The 15,944-nt window shown below is 43.7% G+C and overlaps 2 protein-coding genes across 2 annotated transcripts in view; both read right to left on the reverse strand.

Moving 5' to 3' along the window:
• ccdc39 (coiled-coil domain 39 molecular ruler complex subunit) overlaps positions 1-12,040 on the reverse strand; it is a 34,594-nt gene extending 22,554 nt beyond the window's left edge. The window contains exons 1-9 of the mRNA XM_030363117.1: positions 11,694-12,040; positions 11,481-11,600; positions 10,942-11,088; positions 10,426-10,584; positions 10,045-10,137; positions 9,730-9,858; positions 9,185-9,376; positions 8,582-8,685; positions 7,346-7,478 (exon numbers count right to left, since the gene is read on the reverse strand). Of these exons, the coding sequence (XP_030218977.1) occupies positions 7,346-7,478; positions 8,582-8,685; positions 9,185-9,376; positions 9,730-9,858; positions 10,045-10,137; positions 10,426-10,584; positions 10,942-11,088; positions 11,481-11,600; positions 11,694-11,783 (1,167 nt within the window). The 5' untranslated portion in view covers positions 11,784-12,040. The remainder of the gene's footprint in view (positions 1-7,345; positions 7,479-8,581; positions 8,686-9,184; positions 9,377-9,729; positions 9,859-10,044; positions 10,138-10,425; positions 10,585-10,941; positions 11,089-11,480; positions 11,601-11,693) is intronic.
• Positions 12,041-12,133: 93 nt separating this feature from the next.
• Positions 12,134-15,672, reverse strand: dcun1d1 (DCN1, defective in cullin neddylation 1, domain containing 1 (S. cerevisiae)). Its single transcript, XM_030363119.1, has 7 exons — positions 15,406-15,672; positions 14,625-14,838; positions 14,363-14,531; positions 13,877-14,007; positions 13,669-13,751; positions 13,491-13,587; positions 12,134-12,792 (listed from the first exon to the last, which is right to left on the reverse strand). Exons 1-7 carry the CDS (start codon positions 15,406-15,408, stop codon positions 12,716-12,718), a joined length of 774 nt encoding a protein of 257 aa, XP_030218979.1. The 5' UTR covers positions 15,409-15,672; the 3' UTR covers positions 12,134-12,715.
• Positions 15,673-15,944: the final 272 nt, after the last annotated feature.

A 15,944-nucleotide genomic window follows, 5' to 3' on the forward strand; every position in this document is an offset into this window, starting at 1 on the left:
AAGGACAATACATTTCCATGATCAATGTACAACCGGCGAAAACGCTTGCTGTGCGCAGTGGTGCCACAAGCCAGTGTCTGCCTTGTCTTGTCTGCGTTAACTGAAACTGCTGTTTCAACTGAAACTGCTTTGACAAGAGTAAATGATATCCTTCTTGCTTTGGATACAAATGTGAGCTTCGCTGGCTTGATTATTACCTCACAGATAGAACACAATTTGTGCTCTATGAGGTTTCGGAATCGAAGCACTGCAAACTACACTTTGGTGTCCCACCACAAGGGTCGGTCCTTGGTCCATTGCGTTTTGCAATGGACATTATTCCCTTGGGCGACGTTATCCGCAGCTTCGGAATTGGCTTCAATTGCTATGCGGATGACACCCAACTCTTTATTCCTGTAGAAGAGTGGTTCTCAACCATTTATGACCAAACACCCCGCTGACCTTACCCTGATCCTCTGGCAGCCACCCACCCCAAAAGAAATAATTAATAAACTCACGCCACATTGCTTAGACCTATGAGCCTGTTTTATTATAAAGCAGATTTAGCCCACTGTTATAAGCAATAGGAGGCTGGATAAGAATCGAACATGACCGCATCAGCATTGTAATGTAGTTTTTTTTAAATCAAAAGGAACATTAAATGTACGCTACAAGACGTGTAACTTCATCATGGACAAAAATCATGTTCACAACACGTGAACAACATATGAACATCACCTGAATAATCAAGTGAAAAACAGTTCACTATCAAACCAATCAAGAAACAGATCGCCAGACTTAGCCATTAATAAAACGATATTGTAAGACGCCTTCATGATGTTGGTTGTCGGATCTTTCGATGCCTTGTCAGGATGATTTTTAAATAAATGTTCCTGTAACCGTGAAGGTTTCATGGCCTCATTAGAGAAAATGTGATCGCAGAGCAGGCACATCTTGGACATGAATGCATGTCCAACTTAGACCTGTTGGTGGCGCTAGAGCTGATGAGCTAGCGACCTCAAATTTGCTTCATGGGCTAATGGGACTGTCCTGAGCCAGTGTGCCAGATTTCACAACTTTTCACCAGGCGTTCTATGGGCTGCCATAGACTCTCATGGCAGGTAAATAATAATAGGAATTCATACCAAAACAATAGGTTGTCTTGCTGCTTGACACCCAAAAATCTCACGTTCCCAGCGCCCCCCCCTAGGTTGTGCAAACGCCCCCCAGGGGGCAGGACCGCCCGTGATGAGAACCATGCTGTAGAATCAGGGGACTCAGCCCAGATCCAGAAGGTTGAGTCCTGTCTAGCTGCAGTGAAGAGTTAGATGTCACAGAACTTCCTTCAGCTTAATACTGGGAAGACAGAGCTGATAATTATGGGCTCAAAACGGATCAAGAGACAATTTGAGACAGTCCCACTGTGTCTGGATGGCTTGGCCATCCAGCAGAGTGCATGTGTCAGAAATCTTGGTGTCCTGCTTGACCCTCTGCAGTGCTTTGACCATGTTAGGAGTATAACTAAAATAGCATTTTTCCGTCTGAGAGATATTGCAAAAATCAGACCAATGTTATCTGCAGCAGATGCAGAGCCACTGATTCACGCATCTATATCATCAAGACAGGATTATTGTAATTCAGTTCTCGGGTCAACCTAAATCAACCACGAGAAGTTTACAGCTTGTACAGAAGTCTGCAGCTAGACTAATGACTAGAATAAGAATGTTTGATCATGTTTCCCCTATTCTCGCCTCTCTGCACTGGCTACGAATAACTGCTAGGGCGGATTTTAAGGTGCTACTGCTAACCTATAAAGCCTTGCATGGATTAGCTCCATCATAACTGAAGGACCTCATCATTCCTTATAGTCCTTCTCGGCCCCAACGGTCTTCGGGAGCTGGCCTTCTTTCGTTACCAAAGATTAAAAGAAATCGGCTGGACAGAGTGCATTCGCCTATCAAGCGCCGTACCTATGGAACAGTCTGCCACCTGTAATCGGGGAAGCTGTTTAGCTATTTAAAGCAAAGCTAAAAACGAATCTCTAGAGCCTTTCATTTTAAAAATTGGGGTGCGAAAAAGATACTGATGCGATGTGAAGATCGATGCGTGTTTGTTTGTGCTTTTGTTTATGTAGTTACTAAATTAGTAGCGCTATTCATTTCCACTATGCAATTTTCCCTTCTAATTCACTATACTGTCCGTTCTAGCATGTTTCGGTGACTGCGTCTGGATGTCTGGACTCTCCTCTTGCTTAACCGGCCAGCACCCCATCATCAATTTAATATTTTTACATACAGGCAAACATACTTTTGCCTGTATGTATGTATGTCAATTATGGCACCCACTAGACTCCTGACCAACCCAACTCAAGATTTCATCCTTGCTGATAAGGGAGTTTTTTCTTGCCCTTGTGGGGGCTTGGGTTAGCCTGGCACCGCCCACCTATCTACTTCCGCTCAATTTTCATTTCACTTCAGTACTAGGTCTGGGTCTGCTTAATATAATTAAGGGACCGAAGTAAAATTCCTCGTTTGTTCGCAAACCTGGCCAATAAAGCTGAATCTGAATCTGAATATGAATGCGTTCCATGGAAACCAGATTTCTGGCGGTCCAATCAGCTAACAGAGGGAGTGGCTGAGAATGATGACGTCTAGGTCGCGCGCCAGTTTCAGTTGTCAGAGGAAGACAATGGAGAAGGATACGAGAGAAGCTATTCGGTCTGTTGTGGGATCGCTGCCGAAGATTGATCAATTAAAGCCGGAGCAAGAACAAGCTTTGCTAAGTTTGGTAGGTGGCCATGATGTTGTGGCGCTTCTCCCCACCGGGTTCATGAAAAGTTGATTTCCCAGCTGGCTCCGTTAGTGGGGAAGGAGTTAGCTAAGGCGAATGCTAGCAATGCTAACCCGATAGTTGTTGTCGTCTCCCCTCTTTTTGCTTTGATTTTAATTATCATCAGTGATGTTTTTGGGGATATTGATGGGGATCTGCAATATGATTCAGAGAAGTTTAACTGACCCAGATATCTATTACAGTAGCTACTTTGACAATGTTGATGATGATGTTGAAGATGCACTCATGAGCCGTGTCAGTAGCTCTGAGTCTGAACAGAACATTTGGTGATGCTTAACACTTAAACCCTCTGTGTACTTCTGCAGGATCATGGTTGGTGTCAGTTGTACATATTTTGTAAATGTGTTTGTAATTTGTGCAATTTGACAAAACTGCACATGCACCTGCTAAATAAAAGAACATTATCTGTCCTTACTATCGAATATTAATTTAGAATGTACAATTGTTCCTTGAACTCTTAAATCAGATAAACAAAACCTGCAGCTATCGTTCAGAGACATCTTCACGCTACATCATGTTTTGTTTGTGTACAGTCTGCGCGTGCGCGCAACGTGGCTTCCGGACGGTCCCGTCGCATGACATACGTCATGACCAGTGGCGGCTGGTGGTTTTTAAAGTGAGGGAGGAAGGACTGCTCGCTTCGTTGCAATTGGCCTGTTTGCAATGTTGGTGTATGGTGGCATAAGAATGTGAGACTCAAGTTGTTTCAGGTTGTTTTGGTGAACTACAAAATAGTATGGAGGGATAGTTATGTGAATAAAATTGATACAAAGCCACCAGTGGCATCACTGTAATTTGAAAGCTGGTGGGAAGCATGTCTTTGAAATGGACTCCAAGGGCAGAAGGAAAGGATGCAAAGTCCATTAGTCAAATCAGGCCTACTCTTGATATGTACAAGTAAATAAAAAAAACCTGGGCCAATTTTTGCCCTCAATGAGAGAAGTTATTGGTTGTAATTTCCCTATGTTTATTTTCAGTTACAATTGTTTTAAGAAAAGACTCAAGACCAAAAGTGATGCCATTTAAAATGCATCATGCTATGAATCATTCACCCTTTCCACAATATCAAACAGAACGTTCAGAGTAATAAACTAGTAAAAGAACAAGAACATTATTTCAAACAACCTGATCTATAGGCATGGTGCCTAGCAAGGAATGTCGCATAGCAGCACCAACGTGAACTTGAAACTTGTCGTGGCGTTTGGTTGCCCTATAAAGATTTTTGACATCAGTGAAACCATGAACAGCCCACGTTGGAGATTCGCCATTATTCATTAGCAAACAGGGCCAGCAATACAGTTGATTGCTAGTAATGCTGTAAAGCCTCCATTGCTGAAGCTGCGGTGGCTAGCTGTGGCCTCAGGGTCTTAGGCTCCTCAAGGGGCGGTAACCCTCGGACTCCGTGGTGGACACCGGTGGTCAGGGAAGCCGTCCGATTGAAGAAGGAGGCCTTCCGGGATATGATATCCTGGAGGACTCCTGACTCGGTTGCAGGGTACCGACAGGCTCGAAGGGCTGCAGCGGCTGCCGTGTCGGAGGCTAAGCAGCGGGTGTGGGAGAAGTTCGGAGAGGCCATGGAGAAGGACTTTCGGTCGGCACCAAAGTGATTCTGGAAGACTATCCGGCACCTCAGGAGGGGGAAACGGGGAGCCATCCAAGCTGTGTACAGTAAGGATGGGACTCTGTTGACCTCAACTGAGGAGGTCGTCGGACGTTGGAAGGAACACTTTGAGGAACTCCTGAATCCGAATAACACGCCCTCTATGTTGCAGGCAGAGCTCGAGGTTGATGGTGTTTCGTCGTCAATTTCCCTGGTGGAGGTCACTGAGGTAGTCAAACATCTCCGCAGTGGCAAAGCCCCAGGGATTGATGAGATCCAGCCAGAAATGCTAAAGGCTCTGGGTGTTGAGGGGCTGTCATGGTTGACACGCCTATTCAACATCGCGTGGGAGTCGAGTACAGTGCCAAAGGAGTGGCAAACCGGGGTGGTGGTTCCCCTGTTCAAAAAGGGGGACCAGAGAGTGTGTGCCAATTACCGGGGGGATCCTGGAGGGGGCCTGGGAGTATGCCCATCCGGTGGATCTGGAGAAGGCGTATGACCGGGTCCCCCGGGAGAAACAGTGGGAGGTGCTGCGGGAGTATGGGGTAAGGGGGTCTATCCTCAGGGCCATCCAATCTTTGTACTCCCAAAGCGAGAGCTGTGTTCGTGTTCTCGGCAGCCAGTCAGTTTCGTTCTCAGTGGGTGCTGGTCTCCGCCAGGGCTGCGCCTTGTCACCAATCCTGTTTGTGATATACATGGACAGGATATCGAGGCGTAGTCGTGGTGGGGAGGGGTTGCAGTTCGGTGGTCTGAGGATCTCGTCACTGCTTTTTGCAGATGATGTGGTCCTCATTGGATCATCGGCCTGTGACCTTCAGCACTCACTGGATCGGCTGGCGGCCGAGTGTGAAGCGGCTGGGATGAGGATCAGCACCGCTAAATCTGAGGCCATGACTCTTAGCAGGAAACCGGTGGATTGCTTACTCCGGGTAGGAAATGAGTCCTTAGCCCAAGTGAAGGAGTTCAAGTACCTCGGGGTCTTGTTCGCGAGTGAGGGTACTATGGAGCGTGAGATTGGCCGGAGAATCGGAGCAGCGGGGGCGGTATTGCGTTCGCTTTACCGCACCGTTGTAACGAAAAGAGAGCTGAGCCGCAAGGCAAAGCTCTCGATCTACCGGTCGATCTTCGTTCCTATCCTCACCTATGGTCATGAGGGCTGGGTGATGACCGAAAGGACGAGATCGCGGGTACAAGCGGCCGAGATGAGTTTTCTCAGAAGGGTGGCTGGCGTCTCCCTTAGGGATAGGGTGAGAAGCTCAGCCATCCGTGAGGAACTCGGATTAGAGCCGCTGCTCCTTTACTTAGAAAGGAGTCAGCTGAGGTGGTTCGGGCATCTGGTAAGGATGCCCACTGGGCGCCTTCCTTGGGAGGTGATTCAGGCACGTCCAGTGGGGAGGAGACCTCGGGGAAGACCCAGGACTAGGTGGAGAGATTATATCTCAACACTGGCCTGGGAACGCCTCGGGATCCCCCCGTCAGAGCTGGTCAATGTGGCCCGGGAAAGGGAAGTCTGGGGCCCCCTGCTTGAGCTGCTCCCCCCGCGACCCGACCCCGGATAAGCGGATGACGATGAGGATGAGGCTAGTAATGCTACCTGTAAGCCATGAGTACCTAGCAAACCATGTAGCACCCACAATACTGACGTTGCCATTACTTTTGGTGACCTCGATTTTTTTCTTTGGTCGCTAGCTTAACACTGTAACTCAATTAATTGAATGCTTTGTAATTAAACATGAACAATTTCCTCTGTTTCCATTGTACACTTTACTTGCAAATGTTAGAATCTCGTTATCCTTCAGATGATTTCACCTGCTTTGCGTCTCTTAGACTGAACGGCACTGCAGGCAGAGTGGGTTTGTTATCGACAGCGTTGCCAGATTGGGCAGATTTACCGCCCAATGATAATTTTTCCAGCCTAAGGCCGCGTTCACATCTAGCGTTTTTTTAAATCTGCCAGCGCTTGATTTACATTATATTCCTATGGAGCAGAGCGTTTCTGGAAAAAGTCACGGCCGCTTTTTTAAATGCCTCTCCCAGCGTTTTTTTCTGCCATACGGAGCGTTGAAAAAAGTTCAACTTTCAGGAAGAAAGCGGCCGACGTCAGGCGTCTTTTGGGCAACTGCCCAATCACAAGCGGAACATTGACACTTCGTCACACAGGAAACTCTCAACTGTCAAAACAAGAAACAATGGCAGACAAATCACTCGGGAAAGTGCCGGTGGAGCGATTAATAGTTTTAATTACAGAACATGTCGAGATCTACAACATGTCTAATGGGCTTTCTAACGCCTTAAGGTCACACCCACTCAGAGGAGGACCTTCCTCCTCTCTCCCATTGAAACCCCTGTTATTCACAGGCCGCCAGTACTTTCGGGGAAATTAATGGGAGTCAACGGAGGCTGAGGGAGGAACGTCCTCCCTGAAGTAATAGGGGGAGCTAATGTCCCTTTACCCAGGGAAACAAAAATTATGTATTCAAAGGCATTAAAGTAGTCATATTTAAGGGCATTAATTCATTACAGTAGTCTGGGCAATCTACATTTTTTTATTCTCAACAATGTTATGGAGGATCTTCTTCCCTCTCCTCAATGGAGAAGCCTCCACTGGTCATGATCAAACGCTATGCGATTGGTTATGGCAGATCCAGAGTGGCACTGGGCAGATCCAATCATTTTAAAACTTCTACAGACACCCGCCTCCAAGTGAGTGAACGTTTGTCAATTGAGCAGTTCCAGACCTTCTGTACAAATGAAATGAAGTACGATGGTCTGGTAGGACCAGGCTAGGCTTGGGTCAGAGGCGTGACATAAATATTTGGCCTGTTTGAGACTGAAATGGTGATTAAGGGCTATACAAATGAAATTGAATTGAATTGCCTTCCTGTACCGTGCACTGGCCTTGACTACTGGGATTACCTTGGTGACCTGGTCCTCGTCTCTGAGCAGCTGGTCCAACTGCAGGGCTCTCTCCTCCACGCTGAGGGCCGTCTGGGTCACCTTGCTCAGCTTGTCCTCTAGAGCGGCATTTTGGAGCTCGGCCTTGTACAGTCTGCACCACACACATGCACACACATAGCACAAACACACAAAGCATACACAAAAAGCACATGCAAGTTTACACAAAGGATAGACTTATGGCAAGTTTGGTCGACTACCAGCAAAACGTTTTGGGGTTTAATCCCGAACATCCTCAGACTTTAATAACCTTTCAGCTGTAATCACTGTACTTTGCTTTACATAAAATGTTCTAAAGTCCAAATGGGCAAAAGGCATATGACCTATACTGTGGAGTATGTGTGGTTGATGGCTGGTTCAAGCAGCCTCACCGGGCCCAGGTTAATTATTTCCCTTCTGAGGTTGGTAGAGGCTGCACATCTGGGGTGCATTCCGATAGCAAGCGGCATTTTCTGTCTCGAGGCATGATGAAGCCCCGCCTGACAACTGCTCTAAGTAATGTGGAATAATTCAACATATGTTTAATGAAGGAGTTGGTGTGATAATCACAGCGTTTGGTAGTGTTGCATAAAACTGTATCCTGGGAAATGTGTAATTTAGTCTCTAGAGGGCGTTGCTGCGCCATCTCACATGATTCAAAAGCTGAGGGGGATTAAGCTTTCTTCCCGACACACTCAGGGTCATGCAGGATATGCTGGCAATCAGGGAGCAGTTTAGCGTAGAAATAAATAATAAATGAAACCCAGCAGTACAAATTTACTCCTTCTTGTTCGAAAATGAAACAATCAGAGGAAAAGAAAACACAAATGTCAATGTCAATGTCAAGAAAAAAAAATCCTTCAAAAATTATTTCAATCAAAAGATTATTTGGCTCTCAAAGGGCCTTGGCATCCATCAAAATCACAGCCTACAGGGACCGCTCACCACTGGCCCTTCCACTTATCAGGGCATACAAGTATCAGCCATCAGCCACACTCACCGCTAGCATGGAACTATGGAACACCTGCTCTGTGGATCATATTACTCCAAACAATGCAACATTAACATTAACATCAACCTGTCTCCTGGTCAGGTCCGGAGGAGCCCAGGTGTGTGGCAGGGGAGAGAGAGACAGAGCTAGAGAGAACGAGAGGGAGAGAGAGAGAAATAGGCAGAGGGAGAGAGGGTAGATAGAGAATATAAAGGTTTGCTTCTGACTTGACTGTCTTGTTCTGGATTTCTTCCTTCACACTGGTGATCTGTGTCCGAAGCGACTCCACGTCCGTTGCCGTTCTGTCCACAGTGGTCTTCACACTGTCCAGCTGCCCACAGGAACACAGAGAGACAGGGGGACAGAAGGTTGTGGGTTCAATCCGTTCAGCTTTAAATACAACTTGCATGGAAGGCTTTTCGTCCCATGCTTTTTGTGATTAGTGCGGGGATGATCCTATGACATAAGATAAGATAAGTTTGGTACTTAAATTAACCGCTGAGAGGACATCTGTTACTAAAGTAGCAATACAAAAATTAATGACAGTTATACAGGTCATAACAACAAAAAACGAGTTGCCCCGACCACCCTCTAAATAAAAGATGGTGAATTTGACAAGGAGATGGTAAATTTGTCAATCACAGACAAAATGCGTATTTTTCTTGTCTGTGATGTATGTTATTAGAAAGACAAGAAAAATAAAACGAATTTATGAAACATCCATATTGGTGTGAAACGCTGGTTGGTTGGGATCCACTCCCAGCTAGCGCTCAGAACTAAGATGGCTGCTTGGTAACTGAAGCCCTATACAGGCGGAGAAGTAAAGGGACCTCATGCTGCAGCCGGCTACGGTGGAGCTCCTGCTCTTGGAGGTCCTGCCTCAGCTCGGAGGCCTGGCGCTCTGCCCTGGAGATCCTTCTCTCACACTCTCGGTTGTTGTGCTCCTCAGTCTGCAGGAAGTCCCTCTTCTCCCTCACCGCCGCGCTCCTCGCCCGCCCCTCCTGGTTGACCTCGGCCAGTTGCTGCAGGAGAGCCCAACGATCATAACTATAACACTTTTGGACTCTAAATGAATTACGTAATGGAGGAGAATATATATTTTTTAAACCTACAATAGAAATTAAGCATTTTAAATAAGTAAGCATATAATGTGATGTATATTTGTGTCGATATGACTATTGAGACGATTTTTTAATATTATAATCCATTTTGTTATTTTAAACTTGTTCCCTGTTCCCTCATTTCTTTGTATTGCTGTTTTGCAGAAAAAGCACTCCATAAAATAAAGTTGGAATTGATTGATTTGAATTTCGCCCACTTTGCCCCACTTCCAAGCCCTGTGTGGGGCTTGTTTCCCCTGCGTGGGGACACTCACCAGCGTGCACTGCTGCATCTCAGTGTCCCGCCTCTTCATCTGCTTGATGGTGTTCTCCCACTGCCTCAGCAGCTCCTGCCTCTCCTGGTGGGCCTGGCGGAAGTTCTCTGCCGACTTGTCCAAAGCGATCTAGGAGTCGGATTCAGTTTCAAAGACTTCTTGGACATGCATCCATTATAATCAATAATTGGTAATCAATTTGGTGGTGCATTTGCAGTGGAAGCCTGTACTGAAATGATAGAGCCAAGGAAAATACATATAGTCTGTGAGTGTGGTTTGCATGTGTGTGTATGTTTGTTTGTGTGTGTGTGTTACCTGTGTAGACACTGTCTCCGTCAGTTCATTGTCCAGTGCCTTGCGTCTTTGGTTGGCTTCCACCGTCTTCTTTTCTATTGCCAAAGTGAGTGACTTGAAAAGGAGAACATAACATTAAAGATTGATAACAGAAAATATCTCAACAGAAATAGTATAACTATTGTAGATTTTTTGTAATATAAATGGTTTTCCACCTGGAGAGATAAAGGTTTACCAAAAAAAAGGAATTATTACTTTTAAGAACGTTTCTAAAATTAAGAAATAATTGCTAATGTTCAATACTTTTTCTTAAACCCTGAATCTCCTTCCGTCGTCGACCCAAAGCTCCAAACCAACAGCGCAGTTAAAACAAGCAGCTTCTCTTGGGACGGTTTTGGTTACCTTGATCCTGCGCTCGTCCTGCTGGGAGAACTTGACCAGGGCCATGGTGTCCTCATCCCGGAGAGCCGACTCCTCCAGCCAGCCGTCCAGGGTCTGTTGGTCCCAGTTCAGCTGGCTTCGCAGCTCCTCCAGCTTCTGGCTGGCCTTGCTGATGTCGTTCTAAGAGGAGTTCAAACAGGATCATTAATGATGAAAGATATTTTTTTTACTTACATATTTTAAAAAGGCGGATGATTCAACAGTCATGTTGTTTGTGAAAGCATGTGTTAATGGGAAGAGAGACAGACATCAGATCAGTTGTTTTGCATTTGTTATGCTATTCCAGTCACACTATTAGTTCAGAAATTAAAGTGTGGATTTGTTACCTTTTGCTTCCTTGAAATATTTAAATGTGATGCATCAGTCACACACGGGTTCTTGCTTTCTCTCTCGCTTGCTGAATAACATTTAACATTATACACCAAAAAATAATGTCTTCAGGATACATAATGTGAATAAATAAACCAACCAACCCACCTCTTCTGAGCTCTTCTTCTCTTTGAGGAGTCCCAGCTCGCGCTCTACCCTGGCCAGCTCCTTGTGCAGACAGCCAGCCTCGCGCTCAGACAGAGCCTTAAGGTGCTTCTCGGAGGCAGTCTCGCACTCCTTGGCCTGACACAGACCCTGAGGCGAAAAGAAGGATGCACACAGTGGAGGAAAATGATGTCACTATCAATCATGACAACGTGAAGAATCACTTGGTATCATAATTGTCATGTATAGATCCAGTTATGCATAAAAGCATATTTTAGTATTATTTAATAATTAAATTTAAGAAATAAAATTGCACGACTTGCTTTAAATAAATAAAGGCCATGAATTATAAAAAAACATTCTATGTATTTTGAATTTAATTAAGGCCTATTTAACCAATTAAAGAAATGGAACCGGAGGACTCTGCTGTTATGGAAATGATTAGTTGTGGTATAACGAGACTAAAGCGTCCCCAAAGCCAGTGTGTATCATTGAGCCAACAGCCAATGTTTGTTACTTATCCAAAAGTGTGTGTCACTGACCTCAGTGCGGGGCAGCTCTTGAATTGCATTTTTCAAGTGGTCAGACAAAGCTTGCTTTTTGTCTTTCAGTCTCTCAAGCTCGTTTTCCACCCTAATCTTCTCCTTTTCCTTCCACATAACCTATTGGAAGAAAAAACGCTCAGGATAAACATATGTAATTGAATATAATTGTTAATTAGGTGGGAATTTACATTGCTTCACTGCGACACTCACTTCCTCTTGCAGAGCCTTGTTTGCAGCATTAGCCACAGGTATGGCAAAACCGCCATCCCAGTCAACCTCAGCCAAAACGGTGCTCGACATTTTACCCTAAAACTTAAATTCAAAGACCTGATCAATATCAGCAATATTTGCCCAAGTAAATCAGCCTTAGATCCAGCTAAATATCTCCGACAAACTCCACAGTCCGACCACCCGTACTTGTTTGCCAAGTAACCCGTAGCAACCGGTTTTACAGTGTTCCGTGCGGCCACTAGAGAGCAGCACGCGGCGAGGGAACCAACACACAATTAAAGAAACATGCAATTTATCCCATTTATATTAATGAGTTAAATATAGCATTAATGAACAAATGGCAGACTATTCAGTTAGCGAGAATAAGGGTATAGCCCTTTGTACATGAAGAAAAATAAACAAAGATTTTAGCAGAAAGATACAATATTGAAATATTTATTGTCTTTATACATTTGTGTTTGAAAACAGCATTATGCCTAAAACAAAAAAAATACAATCACTATTTTGTACTGATCTGTCACCAAAATATTTATTAAAAGTTAAAGAAATTGTAGCAGGTATGCACTCAAAAGTATTAAAATTTGATTCAATATTTCGAAGTATGAGTCCCTCGCTGACTTCTCAGATCATGATTCAAAAGCCAGTGTAACAAGGTAGTAGCTCCTTGAGCCAGGCCCATTACAATCGACTTGCTGGACTGGATCTGCATCATTCCAAGATGGTCGCTTCTTTTCAGTTTGTTTGAGCTCAAAGAAAAAAAGACCTAGATTTGAAATAAAAGCCCCCAAACCAACCCCTCCCAGTCCACAGACGAGGAGATACGCCTTCTTTATATAAGTTGTATATCTTAAAATGTCTCTTTGTAAAACGTCTCGGTCCTGAGGGTTGAAAAGGCAATGTAGATCTCAGCTCAGTGCAATCCTCTTCCCGACTCCCCACCGTGGTTCGGTGAGGTTTTGTACAAACGTTAATGTTCCGGAAGCCACCGCGGGCTGCCGCTGTTAAACCGCTGTACTTTTGGTCCCAATGTGTGGCCTCGCAAACTCCACAAAGTCGTCGATGAGTACCGGCCATGCGCCTTCAAAAAAAAAAAATTAACAGTTGCTTTACACTCTGCAGACAGCTAAGGCTTTTCACAGTAATGCAACCCCACAATAGATGCCATAGACACACTACGCCAGATACATATATTTTCCCCTTGGTTCTGAATATCTGTTCACACTCAATCCCGGGCTGAAAAGGCTGCTTTGTGTTGCAGTCAGCGTCGACTCACCGTATGCTCTACAGGGTGCATCACAAACCCATTTCTGTGTACATTGAAAGCCATCAATGTTCACACAATGATATCATCCATGAGTGCAAAGTGGGGAGATGATGATAGCGTGAGAGAAAGCAGAATGCTTTAATTATTATGGCAGCGTTATGGAGCCGAGAGACAAGGTTGTATGAGCAAAGAGTCGACCAGTGTTTAACTACCAACCAAAACGTTAAGGTGCGGAACTCCAAAGTGGAAGACCTTGAAAGGGCCATCCTCATGTTGCCGCGTGGATGGATTAAACATACATTTGAGAAAATAAAAAGATATATAGAATTGGGACGGGTGTTATAAATAAAAAAAAGGGTTGGTGTTTGTGTGTACAGACCCAAACAGGTAGCTTATGTGGTCCGAATATGACCTCGGGGCAAGTTATGAAGTTTCAGTTGTATGACACAGCCTTTTACTACAATGTGCAAACCCCAAAACACAGATATTGAGTAATTTATCTCTGTACACACCTTCCTCATCGTAATTCGACATGTCGTCTGTGATCATTGTGCTGAAGTCTAACAAGAGGTTCCATGTGTCTTTGGGAATTGACCTTTTATGGTGTTCCTGCAGGAAGTGAGGTATGGACTGATGTTAGCCAACAAAAAAGGACGGTTGAAATATTATACATAATACCAATTCACTTACAACTAAAAATTTGTTCCACAGATCCAGGAACTTGAATCTTCCAGCCAATACTAAATTCCAGTATGCGATTGCCATTTCTAGATCTAAAAAAAAGTTGATATAATAAATATGCATGCATATATACAAAAGGGAAGTGTAAAACATGTATAATTTAATACATACATATTTGCACATACACACGCATACACACATAAGCACAAACACTTACCTAATCCTTTCTGGCCAGGATTCTTAGCAAAGTTAAATGTAAACTGGTAAAAGTCCTTAAATCTTCCTTGGTCTTTCAGCTCTTGTTCCAATTTGGGTAACTGAGCTTTTAGCTTTTCTATACTGTCACACCTAAGACAAAGAAAACAAGCTTCAGAACCAAAGCCACTAATTTACATTGGTGCGGTATTGCCTACAGAAGGGTTCTGCATGGGATAAGGGTCCTCAACCTCAATGTATGCAAGCTGGAATATTTCTCAAGCTGCATGGACTTTATGATGAACAGTGAACCGTTAATATTTTAGTCATATAATAAAAACCAAAATATGAACACATTATCAATAATGAAAAAAGTAAGAAAAATAAAATTACCCTGTTGTATTCATCTTTGCCAGCTCTATGTGTCTTAGGCTAAACATGTCTAGGCGTTGCAGCGACAGCTACCCAACACTGGCAACAGAACTGGCATATGGAGTTTTCTTCTCACCCTTGCTCTGTCATTCCATCCATGAACTCCTGCTTTGAGAACTCGCATTGCGTGGCTGCCCGGAACTTCCACGCAATAAGGAGCACGCTTACACTCGCCGGGTCCAGGCCCAGGTCGTCACAAAACTGCTGGATTCCATCAATACCGATCTTGTTATCATCTTGAGGATCTATGAGGGAAAGTGAGTAGGTAAGACAGAAGAGGTCTTAGGGAGAAAAGCAAATTATATTGTCTGCCCGTTCATCTGCTTTAAAAACAGTACCTCGGTATCGGTTGTACAGCTGTTCAAGCCTTCTCTTGTCCAAGACTCCCTTTAAATTTGAAACGTAGAGCTCTGGGTTTTGGAAAAAGTTATCAGTGGCAACATCTAACTTCCACTCATTTTGTGATAGACAGGCTAACGCAATTTTCTCGTTGGACTGAGTGAAGATCATGAACTGACGAACTTTATCCTTCTGTGAGGACTTCAGCTTGTTCTGCAGAAAAAAATAACAAGGAGATTCAAAACGAGAAGAACATCGGTCCAAACCTCTACACTAGCACATCGAGTCAGGTCCCAAAACCCTGTGTATACCTGAATTGGTTTATTGATGGATCTATACAGTAAAGTTATATAGGGTATCTAGTGTTGTCAATATGTGAGACTATCAATAGTTTGCGGAAAATTTAGATCCACAGATTGTTTCTTCAAAACATTGAACAACTAGCCGGGTTTGCTACCTCATTGATATTTGATTAACTTTCGGTTTAGGGCAAAATACAACACTCGTTATAATTGCAAATTAAACGAAGACATCCAGACCATATTGTTTACAGCACAAGTTGCTGTAAACAATTAATAACAAAATAAGCTAAACTGGCTAGCTTGTGTTCCCCATGTTGTATCTTTAGCTAGTTAACCACCGATGGCTAAAACTACCGGGATTTCGTGTTCCTTGGTGCCTCTTCTGTCTCGGATTAATCATTCATATGTTAGAGCAACACAGTGTTTCACTATTTATCGTTGGAACTGCTAAAAACCAATTGATTGAGGTAGCGTTTACCATGTTTGAAATTGCCCGACTCCCTTTTTTCCATCCAGCTGGCTAGCCTGTGCTAAGTTACTAGGTACAATACATATTTCCGGTTGCAATATGTTCTCTTCAGATTAAAAGTTAAATAAACAATAGACAAAAGTGGATCAGATGTTGCAATAATTTACATTGCACACATGTTATGCTCTTTCTTACTGAAGTTCTGCACAGAGTAGATAAAACATCTAAGCCAACATTTATTTTGATAGATAACAGGAAGTAGTTTAAGAAAAATAAATCGAAGTTTCAATTACTTATTTGTTTGACGTTTGATTATCAATAGATATAATAAAAAAAACTTAGACCAGTACTGTAGTTAAGAAATTAATTTTCTTAAAAATTAATAATGTTGCAATATAGGCCAATAAGATAGAGATTTCCTCAGACCACTTAAATACATCATTAAATGAATATACCAACACATAACTATTGGTTGAATATGATTTGGTAAATAGCCTATTTCAATAATAATTTCCAATAAGCGATAGCATGTGTGACCTACTTGAGTT

This window comes from Gadus morhua, chromosome 8, assembly GCF_902167405.1.
Source record: "Gadus morhua chromosome 8, gadMor3.0, whole genome shotgun sequence".
NCBI classification, from domain to species: Eukaryota; Metazoa; Chordata; class Actinopteri; order Gadiformes; family Gadidae; genus Gadus; species Gadus morhua.